At 36.5% G+C, this 21,020-nt stretch overlaps 4 protein-coding genes across 7 annotated transcripts; all 4 read right to left on the minus strand.

Annotated features, from left to right (window-relative positions):
• Positions 1-174: 174 nt before the first annotated feature.
• Positions 175-3,210, minus strand: LOC122291868. The gene is made up of 3 exons (XM_043099890.1): positions 2,184-3,210; positions 1,238-1,392; positions 175-1,009 (listed from the first exon to the last, which is right to left on the minus strand). Exons 1-3 carry the CDS (start codon positions 2,758-2,760, stop codon positions 758-760), a joined length of 984 nt encoding a protein of 327 aa, XP_042955824.1. The 5' UTR covers positions 2,761-3,210; the 3' UTR covers positions 175-757.
• A 745-nt stretch (positions 3,211-3,955) lies between these two features.
• Positions 3,956-8,210, minus strand: LOC122292363 (vesicle-associated membrane protein 727-like). 4 transcript variants are annotated; one of them, XM_043100685.1, is made up of 7 exons: positions 7,985-8,210; positions 7,388-7,484; positions 7,056-7,296; positions 6,768-6,969; positions 6,566-6,686; positions 4,400-4,462; positions 3,956-4,305 (listed from the first exon to the last, which is right to left on the minus strand). In XM_043100685.1, the coding sequence occupies exons 3-7, from the start codon at positions 7,243-7,245 to the stop codon at positions 4,162-4,164; spliced, it is 720 nt and encodes a 239-aa protein (XP_042956619.1). In that variant the 5' UTR covers positions 7,246-7,296; positions 7,388-7,484; positions 7,985-8,210; the 3' UTR covers positions 3,956-4,161. The 4 variants fall into 4 exon arrangements, with proteins under 4 accessions (XP_042956619.1, XP_042956617.1, XP_042956618.1 ...); XM_043100683.1 differs by having other exon boundaries at positions 7,056-7,312; XM_043100684.1 differs by lacking the exon at positions 7,388-7,484.
• Positions 8,211-9,847: 1,637 nt separating this feature from the next.
• LOC122292008 (uncharacterized protein At2g38710-like) lies at positions 9,848-15,308 on the minus strand. Its single transcript, XM_043100155.1, has 5 exons — positions 14,511-15,308; positions 13,367-13,486; positions 12,230-12,344; positions 11,659-11,752; positions 9,848-10,375 (listed from the first exon to the last, which is right to left on the minus strand). Exons 1-5 carry the CDS (start codon positions 14,612-14,614, stop codon positions 10,170-10,172), a joined length of 639 nt encoding a protein of 212 aa, XP_042956089.1. The 5' UTR covers positions 14,615-15,308; the 3' UTR covers positions 9,848-10,169.
• A 331-nt stretch (positions 15,309-15,639) lies between these two features.
• Positions 15,640-18,848, minus strand: LOC122292007 (multiple myeloma tumor-associated protein 2 homolog). The gene is made up of 4 exons (XM_043100154.1): positions 18,689-18,848; positions 17,952-18,041; positions 17,003-17,270; positions 15,640-16,082 (listed from the first exon to the last, which is right to left on the minus strand). Exons 1-4 carry the CDS (start codon positions 18,729-18,731, stop codon positions 15,809-15,811), a joined length of 675 nt encoding a protein of 224 aa, XP_042956088.1. The 5' UTR covers positions 18,732-18,848; the 3' UTR covers positions 15,640-15,808.
• Between the last annotated feature and the right edge of the window lie 2,172 nt (positions 18,849-21,020).

The raw sequence follows: 21,020 nt of genomic DNA on the forward strand, positions 1-21,020 counted from the left end.
AGTTGGCTTCCACAATTCACATTTGGGAAATGGTGGTACTTAATTACTTGGATCACCATGGCTCTAATCCATTCATGGATGAGTTTATTTACTAATGATGGTGAATCCAATGGTCAGGAGGCCATTTTCCTTATAACTCGAGCATTAATACAGTCCATAAGAAATGAGAATATATTATCAAGTAGAAACCGAGCCAGGAGTGCTCTGATAGTTTTTCCCATTCTTGAACCATACCCAAAAGCCAATAATCGGGTGAACATCTTCCAAGTCTCTCTCGTATGGGTAGATTTAACTTGACACAACAGAGCTGGAGGAGAAAATGCCTATGAAACTAGGGTATATACAACAACCATCTCTTGCTTTTATCCACATCAGTTTCAAAATGTTCTCTAGTCTCTAATTCAAATACACTTCTGTACAAATTAATGTTCACGATACATTCCTTGAGAGTTGAGAGCACACTGAACAGGTATTGTAATATGAATGCAACGTTGACATCCCTCCCGGTCAAGATCAGCATTCCAACCATCCTAAATCCTTCTAATCTTTCCCACTGTTGTTTTACTTGGCTACAATACTAGGCTCACCATGGCACGCCCATAGGCTATGAAAGCAAAGGCAACATCACAAAACTTTACCATTTTTCTGACCATAAAAGAAAAGAGATGAGTAACACCCATTATTTCTACTTTCTATTAACATGGCATATCCCGAAGCTCATCCCTGTATATGAATCATTGGAGCCAAAACTTAAACCTTAATCGACTTTCAACCTTAGTAATGCATGGAGACTGTTTTCTTTGCAGCTGGCGATTAAGTCCAAGTACTCCATAGCTTCGTGAGGGAGGAGGCCTTCCAGAAGAAAGTTAAATAAATGTGAGTGAGTTGCTTGCATCACATCTAAACCCTGCTTCAGTATTCTCCTCTGCTGCTCTTTGCTCAGCTCCACTGCCTCCATCAAGGGTAGTAAATGCATGTCCTCCTCTAAAAAGTGTTGTTTACAATGCTCCTGTGACACAGTATTAGTACGTATTAGCACCACACTTAGAAGCACGAAAGTTTTTGTGGTAGTGAATCTTAGCTTGCACTTCAAGACTGGTAGAAGAGAGAGAGAAAATCAAGGAGGCCACCACAGTAGCAAATAAGGTCTCATAATGATATTCAAATTCTGTCACTTGTGCAAACATTGCCTGGTGTTTCTTATATGCCAATGCCACTATTTTAGAGCAGTCCTCACCAGCAATGATCTGAGGCGAGTAGAAAGGTTGAAGAGAGCCTCTTGGTAGGCAGGGCTTCCAGAATCCATCACTCCAATAGATTTGATGTCTTCTTTAATACCATTCATAATGGGTAGGTCCCTTGCATGTTCCCCGTGAGCAGCTTTACATAATCCTGCACCATCATGTTCATTTACAACATCTTCAGTTAAGTGCTTTCCTTCAACAATAAGCAACATTTCACCCCAACTCACACACCCACGCCATTTATTTCTGGTACTTTTTTCCCCTATCTCAAGAAACGAAATATTATATAACTAAATCCAACTCCGTAGAATGACAAGTAAGCACATAGATGAGGAACGTCGTATTTACAATGTATTTTAATTTATTTGACAGTATTTTTCTATTTTTTGTACATCTGAGTGGCAAGAGATATACTTTTTTATTAGTGATTTTCTGTTCTGTTGGTGGGATAGCTCCAACTAGGAAGATGCCAAAGCAGGTAGAACAAGCACATGGAAGGGTCCACACTCCAACCTCAACTCCACTACTTATGTAAAGAGGAGGAAGCATCAATTCTACATCATTAGACTCCCATAAATTCATATCTGAAAAGAGAAGTGCCACTAGAACACCACTCATCGATCAAGTATGACTTAAGCAATAACAACGCAATGAGGGAACCAAATGAGTGACAGCATTTTTTCCATCTAAAACTCGACCTCGTCATGCAGGCCCAATTATCGAGTAACAACATTTAGACAAAGGGACTGATTATACTATAATTGGATCAGAACTTAATTAACCCAAATTAATCTTAACTTTGCATGCTCCTGTTTATCTCTGCAATGGGCTCTCACTTCTGTTAACACTATTCAACACATAACTTACGAAAAAAATCATCTTTTGAACTCATTAGTATAGTAGATTAGCACGAAATACAGGAAAACGACGATCATTTACCTCGGTCAGCCATCTCCAAGATGGGGAAAAGGACCTTCTCCTCCATCTGAGCGTGCTCCAGCATCACGTCCAGCAGCTCCGAGTAGCTCTTTGCGAACTTCCTCACCTCCATGCGTGGGCTACCCATGCCCGGATCGACGCTCCCCTTCCCTCTACGTGCCTCTAGATCTGCCGCCCACCTCACCAGCCTCTCCACGTGCCATGTAATGCTCCTATGATGCAGCCCCACAGCCCTCACTATCGGCGGCGTCGCTTCCTCGTCGCCACTAGGAATTACCAACGGCGGGTGGGGGAACCGGGCTTCAATGTAATGGAGCAGCGTCTCCCGGGAGCCCGAAACGGTCTCGGATCCGACCTGGATGACGGGCCCCTCGTACCCGAAATTCGGGGTCTCGGAGGGGACGAAGCGGAGCGAGACGGCCTTGTGGAGCAGAGCAAAGCGGATGTAGGCGGTGAAGAAGCTATTAGACGATCCATACAATTTGACGGTAGGGGCGACAGATCGTCTGGCTCGGGGTACGTCCTGGGGGACGATCTCGGCGGTCGATTTCCTCGACTTGATAAAGCAATTCCCCATGGTCAGAGATAAGAGAAGAAGGAGAAATGGGTACGTTTAAAGCAAGCACCAAATGGAAGCGTTTAATGGAAGAAAGAAAAGAAAAAGAAAAGAAAAGAAAAGGGACAGAACGAAGCACAATGGGGGGGGGGGGTTAGGAAATGGATTTAGGATGAAGCATGAAACGAATTGAAAACGACCGGGTGAACGGAGAAGCGAACGACGACAAGGCGTACGAACGGAAAGGGAGGTGGGTGGAGGAAGCTGGCAAGCTGCTGTATTATATATATAGCTTTGCTTGAGAAGGAAGGGAGGAATCCATGATTCCAACAGGAAGGAAGGAAATATGTAAGGATAAAATAGAGATGTAGCCGCTGCACTGCAGGCTGCCAAAAATTACAGAGCTTGGCACGATTTGTAACTCTGCCACGCTCCTGTGGGGGCAGCTTTTAGGCCCCAGGGTCTTGGCAACGTCTTTTCCTAAGAAGTACTTCCCAACACATCAACCAAGTCAACATTTTCCAATATCCTTCTCTTTCGGATATTCTAAAATCTAAATGTAGATTTTTTTTTTTTTTTTCTGTCTCTAAATAGATCTTCCAATGGAGTAATGCCAGTTGACAGAAATTAAAAATAATAATAATAATTAAAAAAAATTAATTATTGGTTTCAGAAGTATTTATTAATTAAAAAGAATTAAACTCGAAATTAAAATGTCTGTTTATATACATTTCCTTTGTTATATACTTTTACCTAGATTTTGTTAAAACCATACATATTGGCATTGACAAGGAAATTTCTTCTTATAACGGTATTATTTTCCACAAATTTTAGATCCGACATGTAAGGAAGCTCAAAACCTAACTAGCCGTTGAGCCGCAACAATATGGGTAGGGAGTACGTAATCTGGCTGTAGTTAAATAAGAGACAAAATGGGAACCTCTTTCTGTTCATCATAGGAGGCGGAGGAGAAGACTCCTCCAATCCATTATTTTATCCCATCCCTCAACGTGCAAATCACAAAACCCCACGTCATTTTCCCCTCATGAATAACAAATACCGGACCCATATACATATGCCTCAGATTTGTGAGTTCAAAACATAGTGAAATCAGAAAGAGAGTGCTTTTTCTTTTTTTTTTTTGAGAAAAAGAGAAGCTTAATCAAAGCATGTAAGATGGTATTAAAAGGAGTAAAATTAATGGGTATGTACTATGTACTCAATAGATATCATCTCATATTAGGAACTGATTAACAAGACCATCAGACATTACAAGGTTTAATTACAGGGTAATACAGGCAGTAAGGTTTTAATTTCCAACACCAGTCTCCATCTACAGGAATGATAACAATTTGTACACCCTATAACAGGAAAAGAACAGCCAAGATGCTACTCTGATGATTCCATTTTGCTTTTTATCCATCAACATTTAAAACCTCTACAGGCCATTAGCCACACTATGACAATCACCACAAGGATTGCTCCTCCTACCATGAGCTTCATTCGAAGATTCTGCAGCCACATCTTTCTTCTAAGTTGCCTGCCTTGCCTCTGGAAGCTGTCAGCCTGGATTCAGAACAAAACCCCCAACACAAATGAATCAGAAACAAATCGAAATCCTTGATGGGCTGGTAAAAACTGAATGATAAATATCATGTACCTGGAACTGTAAATTTTCTGTTTTATCCACCAACAACTCAATCCTCTCCCCACGGTCCAAAACCTGCATTGCAGCAAGTAAAAAAGTTATTTGCTCATTAAATGGCAGCAGCGCTTGGCAATTTAGCCAAGGCAGTTCTGAGAATACACCTAAACCAGAGCCATAAACTATCCTAGCCTCTAAACAATTCGACGCTAATCAGCTTGACCCTATCATTCCTTTCCCCATTCTAACTAATAAATCAACAAAGAAGGTGAACGTGAGTCAATTTATTAAGGATGTCCTCTGATGATGACACAGTTAGCTAACTATAACTAAAAGTTCATACAATAAAGCAAAAGAGTTTTTCGCCTATTCAGCTCATGCTTCTATCAACACAGTAGCTGATATAGTAGAAGCTGTAAATTATGTTTTCAATTAGTGCCCTGCACTTTAAACAGCCTTTATTATTCACATTTCTAACCTCCCGCAAGGAAAGATCTTTTATACCATCACAAGTGGCCCACCATCAAATTCAGTTCCCATTGCTTGTACTAGAAGAAGGGGGCCGGGGCATTCCTAAGGTTCCAAAGTACCCAGACAGTCCATGCCAGGAATACTCCGACGCCCCTTACTAGGAGGGTTGTAATCAAATACAACAAGAAACTCCACTCCAGTCATTTGAGCATATCGTATACCCTTTTTTTACCATTAAAGGGAAAAAAGGACACAGGTAAATAACTCACTGCATAGCCTCCCCACCCCAACTAAATCCACAATTGAAGATCCATCAGAAAAGTATTCCATCAATCAAGAAATTGTACCTTTAAAGACACACTAAAAGTCTAAAACACCTTTTCACCAAAGAAAATTCATCTCTAACCAAAAGGAAAAGCCACTTTTTGCCTCTCTTAAACACTTTAAAAACAAAAAAAAAAAAAAAAAACTATACTTGGAAGGATTTAGTCCACTTTACGAGAATTCAATCCTTTCAAGACCACCTTACACTTTCTCCACAACAAACTGCCACTTTATGCACAGACTTCCAAATCTATTTACTAAGAAATGGTTCAGTGGTTGTACCCTCTTGCCAAGTGAACAAACCACCAACCTCAAAGGGCAATTGCCAGTCACTCCTTCCTATTAAGTTGATAGAGAGCTTTCACTACACCACAGTCCAGTTAGAGAGCTAAGATGTAGTATATATAAAACACGCCATTTAAGAATAAAAAGGAAAAAAACAGAAGCTATTACTTTAAAGGAAGGAATGCTATATTTTAATCCTCATGGGAGGGAGAAGGGGGCGCTTCCAACTACGACCAAATGAACTACTCCACTTTCCAATAATGACATTTGCAAAAAAAAGATGCTCACATGGTCCACTGTTATTATAAATATTTTCATAGGAGGTTGGATGAGACCAGAGTTTGGCAATGGGGAAAAAATTGAATTACCGTCACACAGGGACATATCCTCTAGAACATGCAACAACAGCATGCTTTAACTAAATAACTACGACAGGTCACAGTCATTGACCTTTCAGGAACTTGACATCATCTCATCTAAAACATAACTAAAATTTGTAAAATACAATTTTTACACATCAAAACCTGATTTAGTAATAAATTTTGACCATTTAGATTCTGGGAACCTATACCACGCTTCTATTTTAACTAAGCATAATCAACACAAAGATTTGGAAAATGTCATACATAACAGCACATGTGCATGGGTGCCTGTTCAAAAAGAGCTATCGCTTCACGATGATAATGACTATTTCAGTAATCTGAAACATTCTCAAAGAAAAAGGTAGCAAAAAATATTTCTCAATTATTTTCACTAAGATTTTACTTGACTATAAGACAGGGCCCTTTTTTTTTCTTTTTCTTTTTTTATTATAACTAAACTTGACTATAAGACAGGTCTACATGTTTCTGACAGTTTCTCCTCTGACCCAGCCTTCATCTCTATATACAAGCAATTCAAGACAAAAGCAAGAGTATTCTTCACAAAGGAATAAGATCATGTTAAAAGGTCTACAGAAATAAGGTAACAGCAGTATAGAGATGTACAAGTCATACGCATTTGTGAATAACGACTAGATGGTCAAATTTTATATGCCACATCTACACTACCTGTTAATAGTTTTTAATCGTTATAACATGCAAAAAGAAAGTAAATGTTCACCTTCTCGACATTGTCCATCATAATCCCCTTCACCTCAGATATTTGAGCCTTCAATTTGGCAAGCTTAGTCATTTCTTCTGGGTGGTTCATACAGTATTCCATGTGCTCCTTAAGCCTTGGCCTGGTAAAAAGAAACATGACGTAACAGGCTAATACCACAAGATGATAACGAACACCTAAATGAGATCAAGCGCATACACACCCAAATTCCCTGTCAAGATTGTATGCAATGCTAAATCTATCTTCAAATAGATCATCATCCTCATCCTCGTCATCAGCAAGTGGGTGCGGACCCTCATCTTTTATACTTGCACCATAGCGCTGCTTAAAATCATCTTTCACCCGTTCAAGAAACACGAAAGGCACACTCCTCCCAACCGACTCATCCGCAACAACAAGAAAAACTGCATGCCCAAAGAAACGAATTCAACTACACACGTTGCAACCAGAACTTAAATCAAATTGGCTAAAACAACTAAAAGATCAATACCAAACCCATTCTCGATGAGGAAGTTAAATGTGTGCCCATCGCATGAGTATGTGTACTTGCTGCTATTCGAAGGCAGCTTTTGTAAGCATTGAACCGCAATAGTGCTAAAATTCCCCGAGTACGATGTGTGCTCTGCTAAAACAACAGCTCCTTTCGCAACAAAGCTATATATTAAGCCTCTCTGACTCATTTCAGAATCGTCGTTTCAAACTTGTTAAGACCGACAAAGAGATTCTGGTCCCTGATCCCAAAAGCACCTGATCAGATCATTTTTTAGCAAGTAGTAGAATTGTATTAGAAAGAGACGCCAATCTAGAAGCAAGTGACCTAAACAGATCAATAAGATGACCAAAATTGCAACTCAACCAAACACGAACACCAAAGATCTATCAAAAGCCGATATTTTATTCAGCCTACACTCAATAATTGCTACGCGATTCATGCAAAGAAAAACATCCAATTAGCGAAAGCACAGCAATCGGTTGCTAATTTTAAAGAACTAACCCAAGGCTTCGTCTGGTTTTTATTCCTAGGAAATGTCATCAAATTTAATAAATTGACGATTCGAATCCTAGACTATCAAAAAGTCTTCTCAAATGAGCCTGGCACTGCTATTTTGACTTGGGTGAGATGGGTTTTTAATTTTCTCAGCATGCAAACATACGATTAGGGAGACAGAAAACAAGACCCAGAAACCATTTTGACTTGACTCAGTTTCGGCAGGATTGTTAACAGATAGAAAATTTTCATCTGATCAAGAAACAGAAAGTAACGAATTGAGAAACGGATGCAAGAATGAATTCCCTTCGAATGCATTCACTTCTTAGTGGGCAAGTAAAAAACGAAAAATAACAAAAACGAATTCACTTTGAAGAACAAAGAAAGAAGAAAATAGATTTCAATCTGTACAAGAGAGAAATAGAGACGACCTGAAGAAGTTGGAAATGGCGGAAGGATCACTTCGCGTACAAGACTTCTAGGAAATGGAAGTTACTGACGCGACGTGGTCGGGGTCGTTTCTATTCTGTAGACGGAGGCTTGTCGATCTGATTGGAATTGCTATTTGCTAACGTACAGAAGATTATCCATTAAGCTATATTTTGCTTCTCAACCACGTATTTGAAGTTTGAAACTTTGAACAACTATAAAATGAATGCCTAATTTTCGGTGGGTAATTGGGGATTATAAAGAAAAATTCGACTCACCGTTTCTACACTCTATACATTACCCTTACTTTTATTTTTATTTTTTATTTTTCTCTTACTAAAATGTGTTGTGTATAAATAATAAATAAAGAATTTTAATTAATTTAAGAAGAAAAAAATTCATAAAAATAAAAATAAATATGATATGTAAAAATAATAAGTAACAAAACTCAAAAAGAAATCATATTTACAAATCGTCGCATATATTCTCTTTAAAAAAAATATAATATCTACTTAAAAATATAATTTTTTTAATGATAATTTTTTTTTTTTTTTTTTTGTAAAGAAAGCGTACAGAAGCATGAAATATACTTGAATACAGAATCTAATATTACTTCAAAAAATATACGTTCCCAAGAAATTGATTAGGACTAATATTTCGGTTATTCTTATCTGTTTAAAAAAATTCATTTGATGTTAGTAGGTTAGAAAAGAAACAGACGAGAAAAAAAGGTTAGAAAAGAAACAGTTATCTATTAATTATAAACGATGATGATGTCTTATTTTTTCCACATATATCCTACAATTCCTATTAGCTTTTGATCTCAAATTATACTTCATTCTTCAAATCATGACTTTCGACACTCTATATTTACGCATAAAATGAAATGAAAGTTAAATAAAATATTATTTTTTAATATTATTTTTATTTTAAATTTTAAAAATAATAAATTATTTATTATATTTTATATGAGAATTTTAAAAAAATTATAATAATTAAATAAAATGATATAAGATAATTTATATAACCAAACAAACGAGACTAAAGGAAAGTAATAATATCGCATAAATGCTTTAAAAAAACACAAAAGTGTGGTTTATTATATTTCATACCCGGAAAATCCAAAAATTTCCCAAGGATCTTTCAGAGACAAAAAAGATCTCTATAGCAGGTACCAAAGAACAACAAATATAGCTATATATATATTTTTTCATGTCAGGAAACCTCTCCAAGGAAACCTCTCCAAGGCAAGGCCCTTTGAACCCATCCCTATAGAGTAAATTCTAGTTCTATACATCGCACCCTCAAAAGTTTCCCTACACAGAATTGGTTAAATTGCTGATTTTTTATATATCAACCTATTTCATACATTCAAATATATATCTCAACGTACTAGCATTTAAACACATTTCAATAAAATCTACAAAACATTAATATTCACGGAAGCATTTAAATACATTTCAATGAAATCTACAAAACATTAATATTCACGGATCAACTCAAATCATAAGAAGTGATCTAAACATCGAAAAACAGCCTAAAGAAATGGAAAGTAAACCAACCTTAATTTGCTTCAGAAAAAATCAGCTTGGCAAAGAATTGGAGCTCATGCTATTTGCAAAGTACATGCATTATCAGTGATAAATAGCTTGGTCCTATAAGGTCAAGAATTGGGTTTTTTATTTTTTTTGGCATATAGATTTGACTAAAAATGCTCAAGACTGAACTAAAAGCTTCAAGCCCAGGCACGAGGCTCCAGATAGAACTGTCCCTAACTAAAAGCCAACCCACAACAAAATGGTACTTTTGTGGCACCCCATAATTCTCGGCTTAATCGGACAGCAGTGATAGTTTGAAGACGGTGCTGAAGATGAATATAATCAGATAGAACACCCAGGGATGATTTTTCAAGTTACAAACCGTGAAATTCTTGCCAGCACAGCTTTCCCAAAGAAGCTGCTGAAAATAGATGTTGGGTACTAAAATGAAGGAAATCCCTTTTTTTGGTTTCTTCCTCCAAAATCAAATGAGTTTGAAGAATCATATCGACAGGTCACAGCAATTACTTGGTGTCTGGGATGGAACACAAACAAATAAATTCCAACCCAGTTTTGTTTTGTTTTAAATATTCCTTTGTCTAGACCAAACTAGCTTTGTGCTCTAATAAGCAAAAGCTATTTGGAAGAATCAATGATTCCCGGGCTTAGCCCCAAGAATAGACGGAGCTGCACCTCTGGTTGCCTTGACATAGGCAACATATTCACTGTATTGCATTGTAAACAGTGTGCTCTGGTAACGAGTCAGTTGTATGCGCTTCCGGAGTGACTCAGTAATACTGCCATTGTAGCCCGCTTTTCGCAACAGTGAGTCTATTGCCTCAATTTTTGTCCAACCTAAACCAAAGTACACAATGAAAACTCAATTATGTGAATAAAACCACTTATGTAAACTGAATTCTAGTTTTGGGGGAATTAAAAAATTAACTAAAAACAAAATAAAAAAACCTCAATGCACTTCAAGGCAACCTTTGAATAAAAATCCTATTCTTCTTTGCTATTTTTTTTTAATAGTTATATTCTTCTTTGATATATTTTTTTTATAAGTAAAAAAATATTGTATTGATATTGAAATAGGCATAGCTCAAGTACACAAGAAATATACAAGAGTTTACATCTAGTTAGGAGCTAGAAACAGGTACAATGAAATCATGTATAACGTCCCAATGGAAGGCCCAAGCCACATGACCTATACTCAAAAGGAACTAGTCAATGATACAGTTGGAACCCCATTAGAACCTTATAAAAAGCAAGAACTTCTCATTCTCAAGTAATGTAGAATCTCATACACAACTACCCTTATTCTTATTATATGGGGTATGACAATTTCTCAACCTTAAATTCCCGACGTCCTTGTCAGGCCAGTACATCATAGGTGGCACAACTCAAGTCCCATATTTCTAATTGGGATAGACTCTGATACTATTTGTAACGTCCTAAAAAAATACTCAAACCACATGGCCTATATTCCAAAAGGACTAGTCAATGATACAATTAGAGCCTCATTGAAACCTTAAAAAGAGCAAGAACTTCTCATTTCCAAGCAATGTGGAATCTCATGCACCACTACCCTTATCCTTATCATATAAGGTATGACATCATGAAAGTTGAGACCATTAAAATCTATAACAATGGCCCACAAAATAACTTCTTTGATATATAAACCTACCAATAATGGAACTCCACTTTCCAAAGAAACAAATATACGGTTTTTAAAAAGACTAATCATCTAGTCATCTTGCTTTCCATCTGAATACGTGACAGAAAGAGGCACGTACTGGTTTCTTTTACTCTATTTACTACTTATCAATTTAATTTGGAAGTACAAAAGCATTAGCGAGAACCGTGAAAAAACATTTACAGCAAAACTTGACAATTCGTGACCCAGCAAACAAAAAAAAAATTGACACACTGAGGTTGAACTTAATCCTTGGGATGAGTAAACATGGGTTTCATAGAAGATATTGATTATATGTCCTCCAAATGAAAACTGGTAATAAGACTACCTGTACGGTTAACAAAAATAAACTAGGTGAAAGAACTAAATATTAAACAGTGCAGGACGAATTATGGTTCATCTACTCAAATTGATTGGCTTGTACTGAAGTAAGAATTGTTACCTTCATGGGCAGCCACCTCAGGCAAATATGTGGCACTTCGCCGTGTATTATTGTCTGGGTCAGTAAACTCAATAATTATACCATGCTTTCCAACCTACACTAAGAACTTACTGAGTTAAGAAAGTGGAAAAAAGATAGCAACAATATACATATAACACAAGAACTTCAGTAAAAATTCGGCAAAAAGAAAAAGAACTTAACTATAACAAACGTACTTTCATTGTGAATCCATACTATGCTAAGCCTACATATTATTAGATCAGCGTCTGATCAAGCAACAGCATGGCATCAGAATTACCAATTAAAACATTTGAAAACCAACCCAAGCACACCACATCAAGAGTTGAATAATCAATCACCACAGACAGTTAATGGCCATAAACCAATCAAAAAACCCCATCCATCAAAATATTGGAGATACATTTGAAAGTAGCTACGAGATAAAACAATATCCCACAAGAATATCTAATATCAACTTGTTCATGAGGTTACAGGTTTAACAACTTCAAACAATCTCACTGTTAACATCATTCGTAACCAGAGGAAATTAAATATGTGAACAGGTACATACCTCCCAATCAAGATAGTGGTTAGCAGTTTCATAATCAGTCAGAATGGAAACCGTACACTCTAAAGATGATAATTCTTTAGCCTGTATAGGGGGAAACCTGCGGTCCCTCAGAGCACTGCAATTAATTACAGATAAAAAGATTATTAAAAAAACAGAGCAAAACAAGAATTAAAATGGGCAAAAAACAATGTGCTTGTTCTCCAAGCCGGAGAAGTATGGCAGTGATTCAAAGAAATGCATGGATTCCTACACCTCTTCGTAGGGAAATCCAGCAGTTCTATACCCAGAAAATAGAACCTCATCTGGCGCTGGGTATCTGGACCAATCTCAATAATGGGAACAAAAAGAGCAATATCTTCAGTAGTGGCCATCTATTAATACAACCCAACATTTAAGTCTTCTAGCAGAATAAATTCCCAAGCCACAGCTGTAGGTAGCTTCACAACCTAATGATTTTTAACCACTTAGGCAATTATAAGAGATTTTGTGGTCACTTGTTTTCTCTGCAACTACTTACTTATAAAAGAAAAAAAAAAATCTGCAACTGTCAGTTACTAAATATCAAAAGCACACACTATATATGAATCAAGTGTGCCAAGCTGGGGTGTGGGTGGGTGGGTGTGTGTGTGTGTGTGCGTACGCACGCATATTGTCAATCACTGAAGAAATTCATGGGCCTAATTCATCCATCTCATGAAACTGGTTCAAAGAGAGATTTGCTCCAATTTTATAAATATACTTAAGACCTTATTCATAGGCAATGTGGGATTTATTTCTCAACACCCTCCCTCACGTTTAGGCCAGTGTTTTTTCTGATCCTTGTCACGAGATAAATAATGTGGGCGTCCATTCATTCGGCTCTGATACCATGAAGAAATTCATGAGCCTAATTTATCTCATGAAATCAGTTCAAAGAGAGGTTTGCTCCAATCTTATAAATATGCATAAGACCTTGTCCACAGGCAATGTATGATTTATTCCTCAACAATCACTATCAAACTTGCGGTCCAAGAATAATCCAAATATTTGGGAGAAATAAAAAGGACAATAAATATGCAGGTCCATAAGAGTGAAGTCTATAAATCAAAAGGTAGAATATGTGAATATTTCAGATACAAAGTACACGAATTTCAAAACCTGTTTAGTGCATAGTCCTTGAAGCCATTAATCAACCATCGAGCCTCTAGAGTTCCAATACATCCACGTAAACGTGGCTCCCCTCCATTCACCACTTTCTTCCAAGTAACGAACAATGGGCTAGGACCAGAGTAAGTATTTGTGTCAGAAAAGTATATGATGAAAAAAAAAGGTGGTGTGTGAGAAGGGCCGATGAACAAAAATATTAGAATATATCTAAGCAATATCAAACCAATTTTACCAGGGAATCGCATGATCGCATACCTCTAACTAGCAGGACTTCAATAAAACTTATTTGATAATATAAGTCATGTCTATAATCTACAAAGACAATTTTGTATAAGCCTATACATATGCTTGAACAAGTCAGTGTGAAATTAAAATAACCAAAAAAAGCTCACGCACTTATCATGCTAAAATCATTCTCGTGCTTTCAGGGCAATTACGATCAAGTGCTCAACCATCAACTATATACCCCGCCTGACCACATTACACGTAGATTTATCTTTACCCTGTTTGACCAACCAACATTAGGTATAGATTTATCTTACAAGGGTTTAAGCACTTATAGTAATTACCCTCAAAGCAATTCTCCAGTAAGTATAGACAGCGTCCGTTTATCCATCTCCATAAATCTTCAAAGAAATCTAAAACCGGCAAAAAGAAAATGCAGAATCTTGGGTCATCATTTATGCCATTTGCATTTTTTATTTCTTTTTTATTGAAAAGAAAAAAAGCTTCAATCGAATCAATAACTAAAGTATATAGCAATCCTAATAAGCAGCACAGGAATGAGGGAACAACAAAATTAACGCCAGACATAAATGTAGCCCCAAATCACACTCGCTGATTGAAAGCCTGAAAGAATTAAATAATGAATTAATAATCATATTAACTAAATCGGTATCAACTTGGGGACCAAAATATAATCGACTGAAAAATTGAGCTCGACGAAAAAACTCCGAAAATTAAGAACACCACAATCGATGAACAAGGAGCCATATCACAACCAATACATCGAAATACATACATCAGCCCCGTCTACATGTGCATGCATATAATTGTATATACTTTTTTCTTATATATATAAATATATATACATATATATATATAGAGAGAGAGAGAGAGAGAGAGAGAGAGATACTGGTGACCGTCATCGAAGGCGGGGGGAGGAGCATCCTCGCAGTTGTAGTGAGCGACGAGCGTGTCGAAGCAGTAAACCACCATCTCACGGTTCGCCGACACCATTTTTTCTTATTAGTTGAAACGTCAAACAAAAAGCAAAGACGTCTTTCCAGATGTATGTAATTATAACGAGTTGGATCTTAATGGGACTTTTTGAGAGCAAATTTCGGAACTTGTTACACGTTCTGTGAAAGGACAATTAGAGATTGATGCCTGAAATAATAATGGGTCATAGAAGGAAGAGCGAGAAAGCACAAAGATGCTCTCTCTCTCTCTCTCTCTCTCTCTTTTCTACTTCTGTGTTTCTATAGCTGCACACGCCTCCTCCTCTGCAAATTAAAAATAGAAAAGAAAATGGTGCGGGCACCCCCTAATAAAATGCCCTCGAGTTGAGTTAAGTAGGAGGCCCCGGAGGAGTGCCTGATTAATATACCGGAGGAATAACCAAAGCCCCACTTGCAGTCCTTTTGCTCTCTCTTTAGGGAAGCTTCCGTGTGCAAGACTGCCTCTTTTTCTTCGTCCTCTCTGTGTCTTTTTGGTGCTTTTTCCGTCGAGAGGGAGGAGATAAATGCGGATTGATGGATTACAAAGCCTCATCAATTGAGGGTTAATTACTGGTTAAGTTGAACTCGCTCTCATGAAAATTTTGATGGATGGTAACCCCTAACTTTTGTTGTGTTTGATACAAAGAGGACGAAACCTATACCCATCATCTAGTTCCGTTTGTCGCCTTGTAGAAGCCATTAGGTTAGATAGGCAAATAATAACAATAATAATTACCTACTTCTCAATATGCATTTTCCACGACCACTGCATGATCATTTGTAGAAGAATTCAAGAATATGCTTGAGAGAGAGAGAGAGAGAGAGAGAGAGAGAGAGAGAGAGAGTACATCTCAAAATTGGCAACTCAACTGTCGCAAATTAGATACCCTAGCACTGAGGCACCAACTAAAGATCAAAATGAACCCATGCTATTAATTTGCTTGGCCACTTTTACAATTTGCTCATTTCCTGATTATGGAGATTCCCCCATTGTACCAAACAGGTTAAAGGTGTAAAAGTACTAGTGAGGTCATGACCATACCATACGTCTCAAACTTTTTGAGATTTATAGAGTTCTGTCTCGACAGAGCAAATACATAAATAAAACCCCCATTTGAAATTTAAAAAGTTCAATTAATTCCAAAAGGATTAAAAAAAAATGTCATGAAGATAGAAGAATGAAGCACAACTTCAGATTTACTATATAGAAGTATTAGTCAGAATCAGAGTCGTGCCTCCTTTTTCCCTTGTCTTTCCTGTGTTTCCTCTTGTCATCTGAATCACGGGAATGCTGCTTCGCACGCCTTTCATGCTTCTCTTGTTTCTTCTCTTCACGCCTTCTTTTCTTTCGACTACTTTCATCATCGGATTCCTTCTCTCGAATGTTACTTGGTGACTGATCGGGCAGAGCCACTTTTCCTGCTTCAGGTGAAACACCCTCCACTGTGGGTTGAAGAGAACTTGTTTCTTCCCAAGGACGGGGTGCTCTGCAGTAAATAAAAAGAATTCATGTAAAGGGAGAACTTAAAAAGTGGAGGAGAAGAGAAGAGAAAGAAGAAGGGGGAAAAAGAAACAAACAAAGAAATGAAATGAAACAGAAGACGGTGCATCAGTTTGTACAAATGTCAGTGCTCAGATTCACTTGTGCACTCAATCGACCTACATAAAATAAATGAAAGACGCAAAAAACAGTAAAAAGCTACCAAATTAGAGTTACAGAGTATGGTGTCACACGTTATGATGTTGACCTGTTCCGTTATTGCAATTAGCAACTCTAACACCCAAAAGTTTGACATAAAATCCCACGAGGCCAGAATCAGACTCATTGTAATTCAGATTTGAACTGGCCCAAATCAATGAAGACTAAATGATGATATTGTAAGCTTATGCTGCCTGTTAAATGCATAGTCGCCAAAAGCCATCATCCTGTCCTTTGTGATCTTAGCATATGGTTCCTTCATTCATGGAACAGAGTTGAGAATTGACAAAGTTGATCCGAATACCAACATACTCAAATTAATAGCTGCAGTTAACATATCACTTAACTTGGACCGAAGGACGCGGCTAGTTTCCTCCAAAAGGTGAAGTTAACCATGCACACAAAGGTGAAAGCAAACAAGCTTGCCTTCTTTTTCAACCAAATGGCATGTGGCCAACTAGTTGAAGTCAGCCACCATTGTTTTTAAACCTTCTACCCAACACCACCATGGCTAAGCCCTCACGCATTGAAAGCAAAAAAAGATGGTGCCATTCTCTAATTTTTACCATGTCAAAACATTTAAAGAACTTTCACAGAAAAAAAGAGTTCTAGAAGTTGGAAATGTCATGACAAAGCATTAAAAAACCAAATTCGAGTCACGGCATAGTAGCAGAACCTAATCCACTTTGTTTTTGTTTTCAAACATACCTTGAGAAACCAAGACCTTGAACCTGAGCGGCTTCAGCATGGCCAGCACCCAAGTCCTCTGCTGTAGAGCCTCGCTTCACAAGTTCAGAAAACTCATGCTTATCCAGCCGATTACCTTGAGCTCGGCTAGCACGCTTAGGAGCTAAGCCTAGGGCCTCCCTCATGGCCTGCTCCTCCTGTTCCTTAATTCTCTTTACTTCTTCCCTCGCAGCCTCCATTTCTGAATCCCAAGCTTTTTTGTCCCTGTTATACCAGTGTAGATCTTTCCCTGTTGCATCAATAACAGGAGAAAATTAGATAACTTTGCCATTAAGGACTCACATTTGTCTGGTAATGCATGAAAGATAACAAAAGTATATATATATATATATATATATATATATATATATATATATATATATATATATATTTATGTTGGGGAATCTCTCCAAGGCAGGGCCCTTCGGACCCACCCCTGCAGAGTAAACCCCGGTCCCGTACCCCGCAACTTTGGAAATTTCCCTACATGGAATTGGTAAAATCGCTGATTTTTCACCAAGTAGTGTGGCCCCAAATGATTGTTTGAACCCATGAGGTGTTAAACCTTGGACCTTGAAAGGAGTGATACCCCAAGACCAAGGCCTTCACCACTTGGGTCAACCCCTTGGGGTTTAACAAAAATACATATTTCTCAATAAAAGAAAGAAAGCCTCTACAAAGTTACAACAGTAAAACAAATTTGCTAGCAGCTTTCCAGACAGAGAATCAATTTGTTTTCAAGCCATTAGCCTAATACAGATGAAATTTAAAGAATTCCGTAGTGTTCCTCCAAAACTCCTGTTGCGTACAACCAATGGCTTCAGGAGTCTAATTTCAAATGTTAAAAAAAAGTAAACGATGTGGTTGTAAATGCTCACGATAATGTAACTGGATGCTGAGACAATAAAGGCAAACGTTATATCAGTGTTACCTTTTTGCCATCTTCCTACAGGAGCCTTGATACTGTGACCAAGATAATTCTCTCTATGTTTGTCAACCTTCACGTCTTCCCAACTAAACTCTGTGAATCACAAGCAGAGCACCAAAAATTAACAGGAGATCCAAATGAGAAGTTCTGAATATATAAAATTTGCAACGAAACCATGTTTAACAACCATGTAGATTAATATTCATATATTATCTTAAGTCTGTCAAGTAATTTGGGAAACTTCAAGGTGACGTCCCACCAAAACTATATTTGACAGCAATCTCCATTAGAAAACAAGAAACCCATATGACCGAGTGTTTGTAACAATATCTATTCACTTTCTCCAGGAAAAGCAGATGCACCAATTGCTTAGCAAGGCACCGAGTCAAACAAAGGAAACCGGGAAACTTTCTTTTATGTTTATTTAAGCCAAAATCAAAGCTTTCATAAACTATTCGCTTCCAATTCAAACAAGAGAGCTAGGGTTTGTTCAGAATCCCTAAAGCATCACAGAAACCTGTAATAACATTCCGGAGTGCATAATTTTCAATTTTCGAGGAAAAACAAGAAGATATATATTTCCAGAAACCCATATATCCATTGAATCTCGGTAAGTGATGAGTCATGATCCCGTCATATCAAATCGCAACAGTTTGAGCGCGAGTAGAATCTGTTGCTAAATAAGCGCCACAAAAACCCTAATTGGATACACACACGATGGAATTGAGAGAGAAGCTTACGATCACGACCGCCGCGAACGCCACCTCTCGTAGGATGATACATCTTGTCTACCTGTGGATCGCCTTGTGTTCTACTGCAGGAGATTCGCGACTTTCCTTGCTTCGATTTGTGTCGAGAATTCGGGTGTCGGTCAATCTTCCGGGTTGAACGATTTCCTTCCGTTTAGACTATATCTCTTTTATTTATGCCACGTCAATAAATCTCACGGCCATATCAAATACTCGCCGCAATAACTTTCGTCCTTTCTCGATTAGATTAATCATTAATTAGTGACAGCAGGATTAGGGGTGTCAAATCGTGTTAACGGGTCGTATTCGTTTCGTGTCAAATCGTATTAACGGGTTATATAGGTCAATCCTAACCTGACCCGTTAAACTTATCGTGTTAAAATCTCAAACCCTAACACGACCCATTAACATAACGGGTCGTGTCGTGTCAACCCGTTTTGACCCATTAATAAATATTACGAAATATGTTTTTTATAAGTAAACAAATAAATTAAGAAAATATTACGAAATTGGTTAATATGACACAATACAACTCATTTTAAACTATTTATATAAATAGGTTGAATAGGTCTGAAATTAACCTTTTTAACCTGATTAAATTTAGCATAATTTTATATAAATGTTAAAATTACAATATCTATAAAAATTATAAAACTAATTATAAGTCCAAAACTACAATCCAAATAATAAAAATATTGAAATTGAAATTCTAACAATTTTATTTTTAGATATAAGGGTATAATTGTAATTTTAACTTTCTTAACGGTCATAACAAGTCAAAACGGGTTAACCCGTTATCAACCCCTTAAACAATCGTATATTAACAGGTCAATTCATTTTGACCCAAATCCATTAAGACTAAATCTTAACCTGCTATTATCGTGTCGTATTCGTATTGAATTAACAGATCGTGTGACATATTACCACCCCAGGATCGCCTTGTGTTCTACTGCAGGAGATTCGCGACTTTCCTTGCTTCGATTTGTGTCGAGAATTCGGGTGTCGGTCAATCTTCCGGGTTGAACGATTTCCTTCCGTTTAGACTATATCTCTTTTATTTATGCCACGTCAATAAATCTCACGGCCATATCAAATACTCGCCGCAATAACTTTCGTCCTTTCTCGGTTAGATTAATCATTAATTAGAGACAGCAAAATTTATGCACATACAATTTTATACAAATTATTTTATAATTTATTTAAAATAAATCAATTAATTGACAAATTGTGTCATTTATTAAAAAATAATTTTAATATAATTTTAAAATTATGCAAAGTCTAATTTTAGGTTGGTTGTTTTCATCTGAGCCTGGACTCTTGTAAGATTAGGTTCTACTTAGCTATTGAGAATTCTCGAATGAGAATTTTAAATTTAAAATTAAATATTAAAATATTATATTTTAATATTATTATTATTTTAAAATTTAAAAAAATTAAGAAAAAGTTGAATTATTTATTATATTTTATACGAAGATTTAAAAAAATTATAATGATGAGATGAGAATTTTATATTTGAGATAAAAAATTTCAATAGCCCAACAGTATCAATTGTTGTTAGATTGGTTTAAGTTGTTTCTTTTTAATTGCACTGGGTTAATGCCAAAGTGGATCGGGCTTAATCAGTATTGGATTTTTTATATATATTTTAAAAGGCTGGACTTAGTTAAGAAGCTTGTTATAATGCTTTTAAGTAATATTGAGATTATATTGTCAAGTTATTATTTTAGGATACTGATGAATTTATTGAAATATTTATTCAGTGAATATTAATGAATTTAGAAAATTATGATAATTTATAATTAAGAGTATTTTAGGTGTTGAGGAATTAAATTAAGTATTTCAAGTGCGATTATAAGTCACGTGTTTAACTGGAGATTTATTTAAGTTATATGATTTCTATAAGTGATAATTAATTATTCGTTTGATACTGTTGTAAATAAATTTTGAAAAGTTAAAAAGTATGGGTAAGTGAGTTCTCACACTAGACTTTGCACAACAATAAAATTAAACGAAGTTGATTTTACAGAATATGCATGTTTGCTTTTGAAAATAACCTCAATTATTTGTTCGGTATTACTCATTAATTATAATGAAAGATAAAGTATTTTTGTCATAACTGATGTAGGCATTAGTTTATTTTGAGCCTTTTAACTGTGCAAAAAGGGCGAATATAAAATTTATGTATGATTATGTGAATATGCTCTAGATCTATTTTGATTATGAAAATGATATGATTATGTTCAATATTTTGTTTTGATAAAATGTGGCTATTGAAAAATCGTTAGCATGATTTTCTGATTCTATTTTCGCTCTGTTCAATTAC

The sequence above is a fragment of the Carya illinoinensis genome, chromosome 13 (genome assembly GCF_018687715.1).
Source record: "Carya illinoinensis cultivar Pawnee chromosome 13, C.illinoinensisPawnee_v1, whole genome shotgun sequence".
NCBI lineage: Eukaryota > Viridiplantae > Streptophyta > Magnoliopsida > Fagales > Juglandaceae > Carya > Carya illinoinensis.